The following is a 19,012-nucleotide window of genomic DNA, read 5'->3' on the forward strand; positions in this document are numbered from 1 at the left end:
TGTGACAATCAAAGCCTTGCATGGATGTGACACTTCAGGGACACAATCGAGTGGGAAACAAACTTGGAATGGAGTCTGCCACGAACTTCAGGATCTAGTAAGTTTGAATTGCAATGTAGCAAATGTATCATTCCATTTCAGTTACTGCTTTTTAGGTTGCATACGGTGAGCTGTTTTCTAGATACAGTTTGGCTTGTTTTCCCCTATTATATGTTCTGACCACATTATCTTAAAGCCAAGCAGTTTCTAAACATGATCAGTAAGTCAGCTTTCAACTCAACCTCACCTTTCTAAAGCATTCCTAAGAGGAGTGAGGGAATAAAAAATATATGCTGTATGTAAACTGCTTAGTACACAGAAAACACTTTTAAAAATCACAATAGTCCGTAGATTGTCTGCTGAGCCACAGGCAGTGCCCCAATTACCCACTAGCCTTATTTGAAAGTATAGCATATTGGATGTTTTCTTGCAAAGCAACACTTGTACGTTGTTCTGAAAACAATCAGATGAATATATAGTCATCTTAATTTTACATGATCATAAACTTAGTTTATTGGCATATTAGTTTGTAGATGTGCATGATGTTCGATGGTCTATTTGTAAATATAGTCATTCAAATCAAAATCCTTTCTTTATACCTCATTCACGCTCTGCTAATTTAGACGTCATTTATAGATACCCCAGGATCAGAGGCAACTGAAGTTAAGGTTGATATGTAAATTCTGATTCTTCATATCGGGGTAGAAAAGAATACAAACGTTTTTAGAGTACACGAAGGCGAACGTTTATTTGGAAAGTTGAATTTCTTGTATACTGAAAATATTTTTTTAAACCGTACATACTCATAAGTGTCATAATACACACACCACCTACAATACAAACACATCTGAAGCAAGTTCTACTCTGAATATTAATCTAAGCCAACAGAAAATCAGGTAAACCAATTTCTACATACCTTTTATCTGTTTTGGTGTTGCAATCAGACAATTGAAGATATAAAGAAAGCTTTGGCTCACCCCTACTTATTTCACTATGGACACACTAGGATATTTATGACCACAGATAACAAACCCAATCCCTTTATAATCAATGTAAAATTGTTACAAGAATCGTATCTTAATGACATGTAAACAGTTTTAGGGTTTCAATTGGCAATTATGTTTTAAATGCTTAGAAAATCACACCAGCATTTCTCATTTTTGTTCTCTCTTGAGCTCATCTCTTCCAGGAATATAAAGTAGGAAAAATATCATTTGAGAATTCCAGCATAATTTCATTGTGCTTTACACTTTTATAAACATGGATACATCTAAAATATCAGATGCCTTTACACCAACAGAATAAATCCCCCAAATTCACATTCTCTTATAAATACACATGCAAAAGTAGTGAAAAACACTTTTGTATAGCAAAGACCCTGCTTAATTATCTTCGGATTAATCATTTTTGATGGCATGTGCAAATCATACTGCTCATTGAACAGTAGATTGATTTCCTGCAGATTTGTTTTTCTATAAAAATATATTTATGTGTTCACAGGAAAAAAGTTGAGTTGGTAGGTGTGGGGTGATTTTCGACATATCCTTAGATTATAGGTTTATGAAGTTAGAAGGCATCTTAGCTTTTATCATTTTCAAATTTTTCTTCATAAAAAAGAACACCCTGTGCCAGAGAGAAGGTAACTGAGATAATCATTAGCACTTTAGAGACAGTTGGAAGCAAACGGGTCAAGCAACTTGTCTACGGTTTATGTACAAAATCAGTGCTGGAACCAGGAAGAGAACTTGGATTTTCCCAACCCTTGGACAGCTCTCTAGGAACTGATCCACCACCACCAGTCCTTGAGATGATATACAACCTATTACACTGAAATCCTATTGACTGGAGACTAGAGAAAGTTAGTCAGTCATGGACCTATTCCTTCTGTGAAGCTTCCCAGTAGAAACCACATTCTGTTGAGAAAAGGTAATAGAGAGTGATAGCAAAAGGCAGTCTGAAAGCAATGTCAGTTTTCAAATCCAAACGTTTTGGCCGCTCCGAAAATATGAGCAGGAACATCCTTATTACTCACACAGTTAACGGAGAACTCTACGATCTAGGAAAAGCACACATTTCATTATTTGTGTTTCCTTCTAACTTAAAGGTAGTTAAATGGATAATAAATCTAATCCTAATGCACTTCTGAGATGACGTCCATCGGGCGCGATTCTGTTAAAACCTTGTTTCGCTGAAGACCAAGAAGAGCAAGTGGAACTTGCTAGTGGAGCTAAACTCAGAAGTCCTAACCTTGGCCTCATCGCTGGCTTAGTACCCGAAATTCCTCCCAGGTAAGTCAAAACATGCTGATTCTTCCTTGAGAAAAGTTGTGCCTTAACGTTAGATGGGGGTAAAGCTCAAAGGGCTGCGTGGGTGGCTGCGTGGGTCCTCCCAGTCAGGGTGAGGCCCACAGCGCCTGCCCGCTTCCGGAATTCTTACTTCAGCAGCATGGCCAAGTCCTGAGCCCACAAAGTATTGTTTTAAGTAAGACCTTCTTTTGCCGCCTATCCCTTTTGGAGGACAGACAAGGTTTAAAACGATAATTAGATATTCCATGTGGATTATTGCATTGACCATTCTCCACACTCCCTCGTTTTGGTCCACAAGAAAGAGAGGGCTACATACATCAAAGTCAAGCGTTTAACAATATACACCGATGGGTACAGTTCAAAACATAAAGGAAAATCTGTGAGTCAATTTCACTTAAACATAATTAAGAAATACCCTTAAGAAGAATGTTGAGGTAAGGTGAAAAATTTTTTTCCATAAAATGAGAAGCTCCACACTGAATTTTACTGACATGCACGCACCGTCCTTCATAGTATTTCTAAACCGTCTCCATGTATAATTTTAGAAGGACGAGTAGCTCACGTGCCAGGAAATAAATTCCCTGAATTTGTACTGGCTTTGACAGAAGGAGAACGTAGAAAACTCTCCCACCCTGAAGATGTTTAAAGTGTGATACAGGCAAAACCTACGTATAGGCATTTCTACTGTAAACAGTTTTTCTTTCGGGGGGCTGGGGTAGGAGTACAGTCAACAACGAAAATTTACTTTGAAAAATATGGAATCATTCCCCTCAATATTTATATGATATTTTAGTTTGAGACGGTGGGAAAAGCACATAAGAACAACATCCAAACGCTTTGTACAAGGTGGTCAGTTTGGGGACCTCATGTGCTTGGTTGGAGCTTTGGAATGATGAAACGTGGTGGATTCCTATATACTCCAGCCGTCCAGACATGCCGGTTACTGTTTTCTCACTCCAAAATAAAACAATCTGTATTTTAAATTGTGTAAATATTAACATAATATTTACAATGCATTCATGAAATATATGGAACATACCATTATACAAACATAGAGAAAAGGTACAAGCAGTCAATTTCGAAATGGGGATATTAAATAGATACCAGTTATTAGACCACAGCATCACGGACACCTCCTGCCTGTTGTTTCATAAGATAAGCTGCTGACCACTGCTTCTTTTGCAGCTGACTTGAGTCCAGAGAAACACAAAAAACCAAGATGTTTGTAGATGTCATAAGTGATAGAAATGACAAATTCACGTTGAAAGTGAAAAAGGTAGAATTCTGTTTAAGCATGACCGTCTCTGGGCCAAGAGTCAGGAGCTCAATAAATACAAGTTGATCGTTCACCTACGACTTCTACTACTCAAATTTTAAATAATAAAATTTAGACTGTATATATTCAACGAACTGTTTAAGTAAGACATTCATTCTCTGTCTTTACATTTTAAATAACCAGTTTGCTTACCATCTTTTAACCTGTCAGGAAGCGAAGTCACTAAGACAGTTCTCCGAGACGGAACACACCTGTGCGTACACAGAAAACCCCCAAGGTAGCAACATCTCTGCAAACACAGTGAAGAGTCAAACCAGGCCAATACGGAGTTCACGGGATGGATACTTTGGATTCAGGTGAGGTGAATCTAAATACAGGATGTGTTCTGTGTTCTGCATTTTGAGCACCTGGAAAAAAAAACAAAACAACACAGGCGTGTAGTGCTAGGTATTTTACTTTTTCAAGGCAGTGCTATTGTTCTCAATACAACTGCAGGAAGTTCAAATTCTGGATAAAGTCTTTTGCCACAGTGTTTCTATTCCTATAGGAAAAGTTCTTGCTCCCTTGAACAGATAAATATGGAAGGTTGGTGTGAACCGCTGCTGTGTTTCTATGCTCTGCGTTTACGCTCGGAGTGGAAATGTTGCTGTAGAACTTCCATTGCTTTCCACCGATCCCTTCTCCTTAGATCCAGCGTAGGCGCCAATAAATGACCCATCCTCACTGAATACACCGTGGTCACCTTCTCCGTACTCGACTAAGCTGTCGGCACTTTCTGTGGCCTGCATATCCCTGTTGAGGGACCGAAGGCTTCCTTTGAGAGGTTTTTCATCGCTGTCACTAGAAAACAGAAAAGAAGAATTCGACAAAATCTAATGTGAGGTATTCATGTAAAGCAAGACCCATGCACAAGTGCTGATAGGTTTTTAAATTTTCCGGATCTTCACATTAGCGCTGAAGACAAGACAGGTAAATCCTGGATGACCCCTTTTCACAAAGAAATGTTTAAATCGTCATCACCAATCTGTGTCGTTCTGAGTAACTGAGAAACTCACGGCACTCCCGCTTCCCTTTAAAAGTGAGACATGCCGACATTCCTCTGTTGATTACATAGAGAACAAATGTTCTTTCCTTCACTTTCATGAACTTCTGGAACCCTCGTCTCGAACTCAAGTCTCGGTCTTCTGTCTTTCTCTACCTTTGATCCTGCGTGTTCCTCCAAATCCCTCCAGAAATGTCTCTTGTTTAGGTTAATCGATCAAATTCTGTTTCTGGTAACCAAAGAACTTTCTTTAATATAGTTTATAAACTCAGGTGTGTTAAATGAAAAAAAAAAAAAACTGGCATTTTTAGAACAGAAATACAACAAGTATCCTCCATTCATTTATGCTTTGCGTTCTATTCTTCCACAAAAGCAAGTCTGAGTTAGTAAGAGGTCTATAAAAGGATATAGTTTTCTTAACTTCTAGATGATGGGTTTCTTTTTTAATATCAACTTCCATCACACTAGAAAGCGGTACACCCAATTAGAAGATTTTATAAAATTTTAAAAAGGAACATTTGGGAGAAAAATATAATTCGCGTGCTAGTAGCACTTGATAGAACGGGGTAGTCACCGGTGCTGGGCATCAGATAGGTCCATCTCTCAGCTTTCTGGAAGCAGGGCAGGATGATACTTCACTGCCCTCTGAGTTATGCACTGCCCTGTGATTTGCTTTGGCCAAAGTGAGCGGAGGTGACATATGTCACTTTCCAGCCAGTGCTCCATGTGCCATGTTCCGTTTCCTCGGCTGTGCTGACCCTCAATGCTCGCTCACCAGCCGGTGCTCCCCAGTGAGCAAGATGGCGCGAGCTATCTGTGTTGCACACGCAGCTTGAGAAGGAAAAAGAGGTGGCGTTGTTTTCAACAGCAGCGTGACCCAGACTGTGCTGACTCAGATAGTAACTGGCTCCCGAACTGGGATGCTACAGCTCTAAAAGCAAATACCAAGAAAACAAAAAGACAACGTGTGGCACTACATTAAGGACCAGGCTACAAATAGCGAAGCACCTCTTTCCAGAAGCTGGAAAGATGAGAATTCATGTTATGTAACTGTCTCCTTGCGTAGTTTGCCAGATAAACGTGTAGTTTGGGGGGAAGATGAGGGCAACTGTATTAACTAACAAGATGCCAGGGGAAAGCTTGCAGGGGATGACTGTACCCGTCTTTTTACAGCAGCAGCAAAATATGAGGGAATGGGTTTTAAACAAGGCATGTCTTAGTTTTTTCCTCATAACATCGAACTGGTAACAGCTGTCTTTCAAAAGTATTTTCAACAGTTGCCATAGGCTCTCAGTGATCCCTGCCTTGGGGGATTTTGAGTCACAATTTCCTAAATTTGTATAATTCCAAGTTTTCTTTTTCTCTCTCTCCCCCTTCAGCCTTCAATTCTCCTTCTCCATGGCAACTACCTCAGATGGAAGAAAGAAAAGTAAGTAGAGCACAAAGTAGAGCCTAGAACGAGGCTCCGACGCCCATCAGTTAATGCAGGATGGCTGCTCACAATACTCCACAGCCCTGATTATACTCATGATCCAGGGTGAGGCCAGAGCCAATCGAGTCCATTATTTGATATGGGTGCCCACGGCCATATATGCCTGGAAACTGTAACAGCGCCTCTGGCTGCAGGACACAGAGGACCTGACTGAAAACAATGGCATTCTAGAAAAGAACAGGTAAGAAAAGGAGAGGTACCTACCTCATACCAGATTGCCTGCTATTTCTCCTACGTGTGACAGACGTTTACACCTTCATAAGTTTGGTCTGGTAGTTAAGAGGAACGCAGGCTTTTGCATCCTTTCCTCCTTTGGAATGGACCCTGCCCAGAACTCCTCTCAGGAAGAAAGGGTTGCTCCCTTTTCCGTGCTCGTATTCTCTTTCATTAATTACAGTCACTTGCATTGTCACTTTTTTTCCTCTGAAGACTAGGTTCATCTTGAGGACATGCTCTGGGACTCAATCACCTTTTAGGTACGCACCGTAGGTGCACAGGATACATGTTTATGGGTGTAAAGTGCATGCAACCTGGGTTCACAATGGCCACGGTGAGGAGAGACTACAAGCTGTTTTAGCTAGTCCACATATAGAGATTCAGTCTAAATAACAATAGTGTCCTCTGCATAACACCTTTCAAGAAAAGTGTCCTGTAGCACACACGCTACATGGATAGCAGTTACATCCCCACCTCGGCACCGAGAAATTTGATTGCTACCAAATTTGTTTGGGCCACTTCAGGCCCTTTGTTTTCTTTTCTTTTTAAACCATCTCTTCTTTAGAGGAGTATTAAAATATAGTCCTGTAATCGTTACGAAGAAACACTTTTGTATTTGTAAGCTTCTAACCTGATTAATATGTGCTTTGCTACATTTTTCAATGGAACGAAATGTTTACCTGTATTCACCAAAGGTTTCGTCTTTCCCTGACTGAACTTCTGGGTCTGGATGCAGATCTTCCTTTTCTTTCACTGAAAAAAAGGGGGAGGGGAGTAATACAAGTAATTTTTAACGACATATTGAACAGCGCTGTTGACAGTGCAAGTCAGGTTTGTTGTGGTGGTACCCATCACCCGTCAGAGTTATCTCTGCGTTCAAATAAAAAAAGAAAAAGGATTCTCTGGCTTGTCTTTGTCCTCAGAGTTACAGGCTGCTGCAGATAGGCACACAAGTAATGTAGTGTGATGTGGGCAACACGTGTACTGGAAGAGTCCATAACTTGGTTATGGTCTCTTAATGAAGACCAAATTCCTGTCTATACGTTTTGCTATCCTAAACTTTTTGAAGATGTCATTGGCTGATAGCAGATCCATGTCATTAAACTAAGGGGAATTAAGAAAAAGTCAATCATTTGGTGGTTCTAGCTCTGTTACTCCAAACTGCCTCAATAAGCAGAGTATTCAAGTCTATAATGACATAGAATAAATTAGATTTACTCTGCATAGTGGGAAAGAGGCCAAAGAGGCTCTTGCTCCACTTTACCGGGAAAAAAACTAAAATCCTTCTTCCTGGCACCTTTTACTACTACCTGCCGAGACCTGAGAGTTGCTCTTAGTTGTCCTAAAACTGAAATGCTGACTTGTTTTTCTTTTCTGGGCACGATTTAAAGAAGCTTCTTCAGAATTTGGGTAGGGCAATATTTCACAAATGACAGTTCGTTGGGACACTCGAAGGGAAATGCTCTCTCTCTTTAAAGTTTCCAGTTAATTACCTAGAGCGTTCATTCGTCATTAAAAATCTAATTCCTAACAAATTCAGTCTAAACAAGAAGAAACGTGTAAAAGGGCATAAATTCTGTGTAACTTTACAATTTAGAAATTATCCTCTTGTTTGATTGTACAATATACATAATGGGCTCCCCAAAATATTTGCTGGATGAGTCATAAGCCAGTAAAGAATGTCACACTGATCTGAACATCAAGAAACGAATAGCACCGCGATCTAAATCTTTCCCCCTATGTAAAAGCATCATGAATGCTAAGCAAAAATAATAGTAACGACAAAACATGTATATTTGAAAAAGACAAAAGAAATTTGGAAATTGAATGAAATTAAAGTAAAGCCAGATATTAATTAATAATTACTTAATTCAAGAGGCAGTGCGTCCGATATATGTCATGGTAATAAAGAAATGCATTCCCAGCACTGGTTAAGTTTAACACAGTTGACTAGCAGAGCCAGTACTATTAGAATGGACTAATGCAAAACATCTCTGGGTCATGAATGTGTAGAGAGGCATACTATACATGGGTCCTTCTTTAGACATTAAAATGTATGAGTGTGACTTAGTAACAGGTCTTACCAACATCTGTGATATTTTACAGATAGAAAATAGAAGCTTCGAAGTATTATATGTCTCCCTAGAGCCTATTTTATGTACTAGAAGCAAGAAAACAAGTAACCAACTAGAGATAATACTCTAGGCCACATGTATCCCCTTTGGTTAGTTAATAGAGGAACTTTTTCCCCCTCTCAGTATACTGTATACCTAATGTGCTAATATCAATTTGACTTAACTGTGTAATTTTTAAAAATTAAAGATGTCTCTGAAGATGGCCTCTGAGAAATTAAAGACAATTTAATAAAATTCAAAGTCATATTAAGAGACAACTTTACCTGAGTACTTTCCACCTTTGTTCCTCTTCACAAAGCAAACAGTCAACAATATGAGCGTGAGAAGAGCAATCGCACACATCAATCCAATAAACCAGCCTTGCGTGGAGATGTCATCATATAAACCAGCATATTCTGTTGTGCAAAGAGAAGTCACACGTTGAGCACTAGAAACCTGCCCTTCTGGGGACAATTAAACATCATTTTTAAACGTACAAAATCGCATCGATTTTATATTTTCCTTGGAGTGACCCTAGAGGGAATGTGATGTGAAGGACATTTCATTGGGAGAATACTGATAAATCAATCATTTTTTAGAAAGGGCCCTCTCAAATTGCGTTTGATTCTGAGGATGAAAACCAAAGAGAGACAGTAGAGACAGATGCAGTTAAATACAGCAGCAACAGCCAGCAAGCAAAAGCACAAGCTGCCTCGGTTACATGCAGATTGCCATGGAGACTCTGGGGGTTTGGTTGCGGTTTTCTCTATGGTTTCTGTTATTAACACACGTTAATTAGCAGCAGGCATTTTTAGGCAACTACTCTGGTAAAAACAATAAGGGATAACTCGGACCTTGGTGAAACATTTTCCATTTTGACCATTTTAAGATGCTATGCCAAAACAAATGGAAACTACTGTTTTTATAGCTAACATACTTCGTATTTTTATCTTTAATATAGGAAGTATGTAACATTAAATAATCTACAGAACACAGATGTATTGTCTAAGATGGCTCCAAACAGAGTCTCATTTCTCACCTCTCCCTCTTGTCTCAATTACATCTTCAAAAATGCTATTGTTATCAACCCAGTTCTTAGTCAATAGGCGAACTATATGTTCAGCTCCCGGCTCAAATGCCTCTACTGGGTGAATCTTTTGAGTAAGATTTACTCCTTCTGATATCTTCCCGACACGTTTACCTAAGAAACGTACACAGTTAAATCATACGAATTGTCATCACTGAAAAGTAGGACGTGGAAAGTAAAAAAAGTATTGTTATTTGAGATGAATAAGAGAGCCCTTTGTGGCATTTTTTCCTCACTTTCTGAATTATCAGAAGATCAAGAAAAGCAACGTTTAAAGATTTTCTTTTTTAATATGCTGATATGGAGTAAATGAAATGAACTGAATTCATGTCCTTTTAAGATGGTGCACTTACTTATTAATGAAGTGATACTATAAATCCGCCTGGTCCTATGAATGGTTTAAAACCAAACACAGACTTCAAAAAACTATACAATGTCATCTGTTGCAATTTGGACTTTCACAAACGTAGCAGGGACGGAATATGGCAATTTTGGCTTATAAGTGAAAGCATATGGCATTAAAATCTTAACTCTGTATTATTACTTCGTTTTGCCTTGGTTGTCTTCATAAATATTGGTGGAATAGCATCACAGCATGCTCATATATTAAATATTCGAAAATTGTAGAAACTTAAGCTACATCAAAGTGCAGGTTTACAGGTACATTTAAATGCAATGCATTGAGATTTTCAAAGTGAGAAATTTACACTTTTCAAAAGAAACGTGAATATGTCAATATATTAATTGTAGATTATCAGTAGCAGATAAAAATATGACTCAAGTGTCATTAAAATATACATTTAATGTCTAATATTATAACAAAACACCTAAAATATTTTTCCTTTTGATCCATACTTTTGCTCAGAATTAACTCAATAAAATAAATGTAAACTAAGAAATGTTAACAAGTTATATTGAAAACGAAATATATTCCATGTTGAGAATATTAGGAGTTACTACACTGTTTTAAATGAGAATGTGTCACACGTTAAAATTTAGTTACAACTTTTCACCACAGAGTAAAAACTGATTATATAGTTACTGAAAACACAAGGAGCGTTAAAAAAAAATGGCACCATGGGAAAAATAAGACCAGTTATATGAGCTGAAGAAAGCCTTCAAGATGGAGCACCATTGAAACAAAAACACAATTAATTTTGCCTTTGAAAAACAGAAATTTAGTGTTACATTAAGTAGCGCAAGCTTTTGAAAAGTAGAGCCAAGCAAGTGTTTTATTCAAACCAGTAACGACACAGAAAAGAGTATTTCTGATTAACTCCATTTGTTCCCCCACTTCGATTATGGAATGTGAGCCACCTGAAACTCAGTGACAACCAGGAAATGATGGGGAAAAACATGCTTGTGTATCAAATCCCATTCTCTGATTTAATGCCATATGACCTTAAAATGTGCCATCTATGCAGAGAGAAGAAAGATACACAGAGATGCATTCCAATTTGCACAGAAGTTATCATTTTTAGAGTATTGAGTGATAGCAAGATGGATTTCCTCAGTAGAAGTATAGAGATATATATATATATTTTCTCTTTTTCTCAAAGATCATGCTGAAATTGAGTGGCAGAAGATTACAGTTTCTTTCCTGTAAATATGGAAAAATAGGCCTACAGAAGGAAAATCAGTGTCAACTACGGAAGGGGACAGTAGCTGAAAATGCAGAACCCTGAAAAAGAGCACAAACATACTAGTAAGAAACATTTTCAAATTATAACACGAGTGAAGAAATATGCTGTAAAACCCTCAAGCACATTAGTTATATCTTTCATTTGCAGAAAAGATGTAGCATCATTTATAAAACCACATAAAGAGCATTTTCTACCCTCTGAAAAGAGGTTGTCAAACATAAACACAACCGAGCCCAAATTCTCCAAATATTTCCATAGATACTAGAATGCCTAACTATTGTAAGGCAATTTTGTGAATTTTTTTTCTTACATGATTCAAATCGTCAGGAATGGGATTAGCATTTCCGACACATATTATGGTCTTGGTCCTAAAAAACAAGAAACAAAAAAAACCCTCTCCATGCCCTAAATTCTGTTTTAGAAAATAGGAAAGTTGCATATTTACATTACCACTATTCTGACTTATTTTCTTTGTGTTACACACGTGACACCCATTTGAACTCTTGAGAAATAAGAACCTTGTAATTACTAGAAAGTTTTCAATCACCATCTTTAAATCTACCTCTTAGGAGTAAGTAAATGAGTTCTTCATTTCACTTGGTGTCTAATTCATCCTTGGGAATAACCTGTGGGTTTTTGGGGAGAAACCATTTTGAATATATACATACATATTTTTTCCCCATAAAAGGAAACTTGGAGTATTTAGGGAGTCTGAGGAAAACATAAGCTCTTCATTATTTAGCTACAGTAGGAACAAAATGAGAGGAAGAAACAAACTGACAATAAAGGTCACAGCATAACCATCCACACGAACATTGATTTTATACTGATTCACAAACTTACATTTCCCTATGTATCTTTTATAAATGATAGACAATTCAATTGTCTTCATTATTTTCTCTTTTTCCATAGTCTAAAAATTGGGAAAGCATCCAGAACAGCAGAGACGTAGTATATGACACATAAATGACTTATTTATATTTCCCTTCCTACCATCTCCCATTTCCTTTTGCCTCCCTCAAATATCCCTCTAAGTCTGATGGACTTGAATTCTACACAAGGCCCTCTTTTTAAACTTATTAGTGTGTATATCCATTCCTCCAATCCATTTCCCTTTCTTGTTCTACCTTCTTATTTTCTCTCCTGATGCCCTGTTGATAACATAGAAAGCCTAGTAAAAATACCGCTAAAATCATAATTGGAGAAAGAATTTGGGAAGGGAAATGGCCTGAGTTGGAAAAAAAAAAAAAAAGTGCAATTGCATTAGGAGAATTGTACAAATGAAACCAGACATTTATGAGCCATTTTCAAGCTAGTTACTTGGCATCAACCAGTAGAGAGTAACATAAAATTGATATATGAATCAATGTATACATGAGTCATGACATGGAGGTGAAATGTATTCGATCAGTGTTGCAAAATGTCTACCAGTGCAAGAGGCAAACATTTTCCTGTGTGGAAACATTTCCAAAAGAAAAATATCCCTCTACTAATCTTACGAGTAACTTTTTGACCTTATATCCCCCTATTTGAATTAAGCAAAATTATAGTTCCTGATCTTATATACACTAAGGCTACAGTTGGATTACTGATGCGTAGAAGTTCATACATTGAGTCAATGTGAACTTTAGAAACAAGATAAATAAATTCTCCACGTCAGTGGAAAACAGAGGTCAGACAGATTGAGATCACAATCATTTCTAATTTACAGCGCCTAGCGTGGTGCAGTCCTTTCAGAGCAGTTTAAAACATAGCATGCATAAACCTCCTGTACTTACTCCCTTCTCCTAACGTGGAGCTTTCTTCACTGATGGGTTTTCCACAGCCCTTTGAAGTGCAAGCCCTCAAGTAGAATTTGTACTTGGTAGTTGCATTGAGGTTTGAGAGACGCCAGCTGGGCTTTGATGGAGGTGTAATGTTGATATCATTCAGTTCTCCAATCTCGTAGGTGTCATTTACTAAAGAAAGAAACAGGCGTATCAACGGCTCAAATTTCACAGCCTTAACCATTCAAGTTATGTTGTCTCTTATTTTTGCTTCTATGTATGCTTGTGGTCTGCAAGATATTATCTTAATTATTCAGAGCTATCAACTTACTTCTCTGAGGTAGATGTAATTATGATGATGTATTGTACATGGGAAAATTAAGGTCTAGCAACCTAGACCTAGAACCACTAACTGGCAAACTGGGATTTGAATCCTAACTACAGCCTTTTAACTCTAGAGCCCATGTTCTTAATCACTATGCCATAGTGGAAAATCACTCCAGCTTTACCACACCTATTTAAAATGATGAACTTTCCCCCATTATTATATTTTCATTGTATCCTTAGGTATTTTTTAATCTCCTTCTGGTGTGATAATTTGGACAATAATTTACCTGACTCTTCTATAGTTTCTGGTTTAATATGTGGCACACCAAATAAGTACTCACATATGTAGACTCAAGAAACTGATAAATTATGTATTTTTAAATATCTACTGTATACTAAGCACTATGTAAAGTGATATAGGGGAAAAGATGATTTAGATAGTGCCTTTCCAAGAATCTGCCACATAGCAAGATCATGATATTTGTGCAAGAGCACAAAGTACTGGAAGATTGCCATAAGAATAATCCAAGAGATGAAATGGTATTTCCAAAACTGTGCAGCCATTAGTGGTAAGAAAACGACTAGAATAAAGACTCTTCACTCTCAGTCCAAGAGACCATAAAAAAATACATGTACTCTTTAACATAAAAATGCCTCCATTGGTCTATATAATGCAACGATATGAATGGAAATGAAAAAGAAACTAATAATCCAAACACAGGAAAGAAGAAAGTAAAATAATCATCATTTGTAGAGTACTGGAGAGCATTGCTGTAAAATACCACCAGCCCATTCAAAACCTACCACAATCAACGTAAGGATTCAGGAAAGTACAGAGAGAACTCTCCTATACATAGTCGACAACTATTTAGAACATATAAGAACCACAAAAATATATAAGCCACCTAAAAATATTTCAATCACTTAATAGCAGAATAAGTATATAATTATATCATTTTATTAAAAAATCCACATATCAAGTAGTACAGTAACCACTGCAATTGTTACTATTTCAGCCTTTTCTCTATATATTCTAAGAACTTGTTTTAAAAACAAATTTATATATTATATACAGATCAACATGAAGGTTGGAATTTAATGTTGAGTTTCTTCATTATGAGGATAAAGATAAGGCGTATCTTTATCAAATCAAGTGACATGTGAAAAGTCTTCAAATATTTCTTCAGTGCTTTCTACATGTTTGAAATGCAGTTCATGGAATAGTGTAGGCTTTACAGTTCAGCATCTAGAATGACTGAGCTGGGTCTGAATCCTTGTGTAACACTTATTTTGCTGCATAGCTCTCTGTAAGTGAGCTCTATATGCTTCTCATCCATAAAGTAGTGATGGTACATAACTCATAGACTTCCTGTTTTAATGAAAAAAAAAATGCAGGGAGAATTCTTAGTACCTACTGATCCTGCTATATACCAAACACTCAAAGATGCTAAAATGCTGCCTCTATTAGGGTTATGGCTGTATCCATTTACTCATAGGTACCTAAAACAGAATAGGCCATCAGAAGCTAAAGCTGGTACCTGACCTGAATTGTTGCAAGCCTTGAACTGACTGATGGCAGTTCAAGGCTATGATCGAGTTGACTTTTGCAAGAAACCCAAGACTGGGTTTCTATAGTCCAGGTGTTTTTGTTGTTGAGGAATTCATGTCTTCAAAGTTTAAATATTTCTATGAGCTCAGTCCCCTAATTTCCATTTTGAGATGATGCGTAGATTTGAAAACTATTGAAGATGGGAGATGTTATGATTAAAATGAGCTGATTTCATCTAAACATGTTTGATTTTGTTTTTAACCTAACGGCACAGCAGCATAGGGGGAGAGCCTAGGGTAATGGTCCAAAGACAACTCCTTGGTTCTCTCAATATCACATGACTGTACCACTGGGCTACCAATAGAGGATTCTCAAATACAAATATACGCAGGCTTGAGATGGGAAACATGCACCAGAGACAGAACAGACAGTGTAGTGTGGCCTCTTATAGATACGTATTAAATGCATGTTTTCTGGTACCTATTAACATACTGCATTTCTTCTAAAACAGGAATTGGCAAACCTTTCCGAAAAGGACTAGATTGTAAATGTTTTAGCCTTTGTGGGCTATGCAATCTTTGTGGCAACTACTCAGCTTTGCCACTTTAGTGAGAGAGCAGCTATAGACAAATTTAAGTGAGTGGACATGGCCGTGTTGCAATAAAACGTTCTTCATACAAACAGGCAGCAGGCTGGATTTGGTCTGCTAGCCGGTTTACAAACCCCTGTGCTGTAAAGGAAGTATGCCAGCTTACAAACCATGAATTGGATTCTCAGCACGGTAAACCAAATACGCAACCAGAAAAACATGAAACACTCCTAGGCAAATCCAATTCAAATATGTACTTACTTATCTGGTACTGTAATAGATAGCCAGTTAAGTTTCCATTTAATTTCTTAGGTAGTCCCCAGGATAAAGTGGCAGTGTCTTTATCAACTTTGATGACCTTGAGAAAAGTTGGCTTTTCAGGTACTGGAAAACACAAGGTCAACAACAGACACTCATAAATTGGTAAATTTCTTTTAAAAAATTACAGTGTATTACACTGAGAAGCTAACTCATATGACGTAAGCACAGATTAACTAATAAGGGAGGAAATGTCTTGGCCATTGGGATAGTTACTTATTTATTTTAAATTGTTATTTATTTAAAAATGGGATACTTAATTTATTAAATACATCGTTATTCTACATCGTAATTCTCTCACCTCCTTCTGGTGTTTGAAATATATAAGGCTCACTCTCTGGACCAGCTCCTTTGGAATTATAGGCTAAGACCGTTAAGTGAAATTCACTAAAGGCATCTAGGGAAGGAACCATTCCATAGTTTCTTTGTCCTGAAAATCTCAGAATGTTTACTTCTTTGGGATATGTTCTCCCATCCAACAGACTTTTTGTTTTCCACCAATTTACCTGCAATGAAAATAGGAACCCTTTAACGTATCAGCCGTGGTGGCACATTCTCTTTTGGCTTCTTCTGGAATCAGTTCTTATTTATAGGAAATATATTAATTCCACAGTGAGAAGAAGAAAATCTATGATAAAAACCTGATATCCTTTCAGATGTCCATGCACTCTTTCCTTTGGAATTGTTGACCAGGTAACTTTAACTAATGTGCTGTTTATCACTTCCACCCCATGGATCACCGGAGCTGTATCAGGATCTGTTAAGCACATAAGAAGGATGAGCTTTCAATAATCTCCAAGCACCATCGTTAGGATCATTTCCAAAAGGTGATCTTCCATGTTTTTTAATCTGAGGAAAACACTTGTCTCCAATCAATTGCAAATGGGACCAAGAGTTGCTCATTACAGAAGAGTTTCAGGGTCCAAATAGGTTTCTAGAGAAGAGAAGAGCCTGGACCGCACTGAGAAAAGCCCCCCTTCAGATAGATACAGTGTGGGCAATGTAACTGGAAACGGTGGCCAGTAAAATCTTCTGGGGGCATCTGCCTCTGGAAACATGTGAGCTAGACTAATAATATAACTAAAATTACTTGGGAGTTTGGTTAATCTAATATTCATAAGAAGAGCTGACATTGATTGAGCATATTCTGTGTGTCCGACACTGTGCTGAGGGCCTACACTGGATTGGCTCACATCATTCTTAGAACAACCCTATACAGTGGTATTATTATCCCCATTCTACAGGGGAGCTAACTACAGACGAATAAACCAAACCCACCGCAGCCAAGACGAATATATTAGTTCACCATGAGAAGTCCTGTGTAGTGAGAATTTAGGTAGCAGGTGAACTAGACCTTCTTCTATTCTTGGATCGAAATATTCCTTTGGATACTGCAAGAACAATGAGAATAACTCCTACCGTGTACAGATTTGGAATGCAGTCTTTCCTTTTTCCAATAATTTATTTGCAGCTGTTATTATGGTATAAATATTTAATAATAAGATCATATCACCAGTACCTCAAACTGTGTGTGTGTACGCGCGCGCACGTGAGATTCTATAAGCAAATCTGGGTGTGCACCTCATCTTCGTTAGGAAGGCTCCAGCTCTGAGGCCAGGGTGCGACAGCAGGCAGCTGTTAAAAAGTCCTTGACAAGTAAGGGCAGATGTGATTGGAAACCTCATGACAGTTATGCTGCTTAACGGTGGGCACTGCTGATTCCAAGTCTTTGATTTTCATTATAGAAATAGCTTTTTTGGGAAACTGAATAAAATTAAACCTTTCAACATTCTTCCTTACCACCCTATACTGATCAACTCTCCTGCAGTCACCCTGGAGTAGAAACCGTGTGTTATATGTCTTTTTATCTCCTACAGCTCGTACATCCACTTTGCATGCAGTAGTTGCTCAAAAATATTCATCGACAGAGTGTCATATACTTTGAGAGAAACTATTCTTGAAGTACTTGGGGTTTCAGGTGTGCCACTTACAGTCTTCTCCAGAATACAGAATCACTGACTGAGGCTCAGGGCCAGAGCCCAGGTGATTGATGGCTTGGACTTGGACATCATATGGAGCATAGACAGCAGATGTCATCACCCGCAGGGTGTGGTTTGTGACTGTTTCTTCCTCCCACTCCACCGGGGCTCCCTGTGGTTTCCAGGTCACTCTGTACTCCAGTCCAGGTCCATTCTGCTCCATGGGTTTCAAAGGCTAAAACAGAAGGCGAGACTCATCCCACGTGATCACAGATATGCTGAGTCAGAGACAGAGAAGCCACCCTAAGTGGCCCAAGAAACGCTGCGATCAAGGTATCATTTCCTGGGAGATCTTCAGTCCCCCTCTTTGGTTTGGAAATATTTGTGAAAAATGTTGTCATTCTGTAAACGTAACCTTGAAAGTTACTCCCTTACCTCCCCAAGTAGAGACTCCCACAATGTAGATGCCTGGATTATGCCTAACAGTTCACATAGGAAAGAATTTACTAAGAGATTCCACAGAGGGTTTTAGCTTTGGTTTACACTTTGTTCTATATTCTGTTTCTTTCTTTCTTTTTTTTTTTTTTTTTTCACTCCCAGAGTAGTTGCAGAAATAAAAAGGACATGGCCATGAATTCCATGGATGTAAATGGGATTTTTTCCATGGCTTTTCAGTCAGTGCTCTTTCTACCTGACTCCATCCATCCTCCTCCATCTTCCTTCCAAGAGGAGAGAGAGAGCAAGTAAATATTTTTGGATAATATGCATTTTTATACGTTAGTACCCAGAAGATGTACTCCTCTCTACAACAAAATATTTCCCCAGCTCCTTGCCCATTCTCTATTTCTTTTACGAGAAAGCACTTCCCACCCTCCACTTTATTTTGCTGTATAGAAATATATAGTGGAGGAATTTCTCCTATCGGAAATTGGTTATTGCTACTCCAGTTTTTAATGGAACAGTACTTTAATTCAAAAAACATCAACGTGATTTAAACCATCTGTTTCATATCATAAAAATGGGAATGTGCATTTAAGTGAATCAGTTATACAGAATACATAAAAAATGGGATTTTAGTCATAGATTTATAAGGGTCACTTATATAAATAGTAGTTTTGTCTGTATATGCAAGCGATTCAATAATATCATATATAGTGTTCTTACAGAATTTACAATGCTTCTGGACTCAGTCTACTTTACTAAAATACTTATTAGAGGGATTGGATGGAATTAAGTTGAAAGTATACACTAAATCAGCAAAATAAGTTC

General features: G+C 37.8%; 1 protein-coding gene across 11 annotated transcripts in view; it reads right to left on the reverse strand.

The window, feature by feature from the left end:
* Nucleotides 1-764: 764 nt before the first annotated feature.
* CHL1 (cell adhesion molecule L1 like) overlaps nucleotides 765-19,012 on the reverse strand; it is a 202,123-nt gene continuing 183,875 nt past the window's right edge. For 8 of the 11 annotated variants that reach the window (XM_067043605.1, XM_067043603.1, XM_067043600.1 and 5 more), the window contains 9 exons: nucleotides 17,756-17,978; nucleotides 16,406-16,521; nucleotides 16,066-16,270; nucleotides 15,708-15,830; nucleotides 12,994-13,173; nucleotides 9,525-9,686; nucleotides 8,770-8,901; nucleotides 7,052-7,124; nucleotides 765-4,461 (listed from right to left, as the gene is read on the reverse strand). In XM_067043605.1, coding sequence (XP_066899706.1) covers nucleotides 4,245-4,461; nucleotides 7,052-7,124; nucleotides 8,770-8,901; nucleotides 9,525-9,686; nucleotides 12,994-13,173; nucleotides 15,708-15,830; nucleotides 16,066-16,270; nucleotides 16,406-16,521; nucleotides 17,756-17,978 — 1,431 coding nt within the window. In that variant the 3' untranslated portion in view covers nucleotides 765-4,244. The remainder of the gene's footprint in view (nucleotides 4,462-7,051; nucleotides 7,125-8,769; nucleotides 8,902-9,524; nucleotides 9,687-12,993; nucleotides 13,174-15,707; nucleotides 15,831-16,065; nucleotides 16,271-16,405; nucleotides 16,522-17,755; nucleotides 17,979-19,012) is intronic. The other 3 variants (XM_059075606.2, XM_067043606.1, XM_067043607.1) reach the window with 1 other exon arrangement.

Source organism: Kogia breviceps, chromosome 10, assembly GCF_026419965.1.
Source record: "Kogia breviceps isolate mKogBre1 chromosome 10, mKogBre1 haplotype 1, whole genome shotgun sequence".
Classification (NCBI taxonomy): domain Eukaryota; kingdom Metazoa; phylum Chordata; class Mammalia; order Artiodactyla; family Physeteridae; genus Kogia; species Kogia breviceps.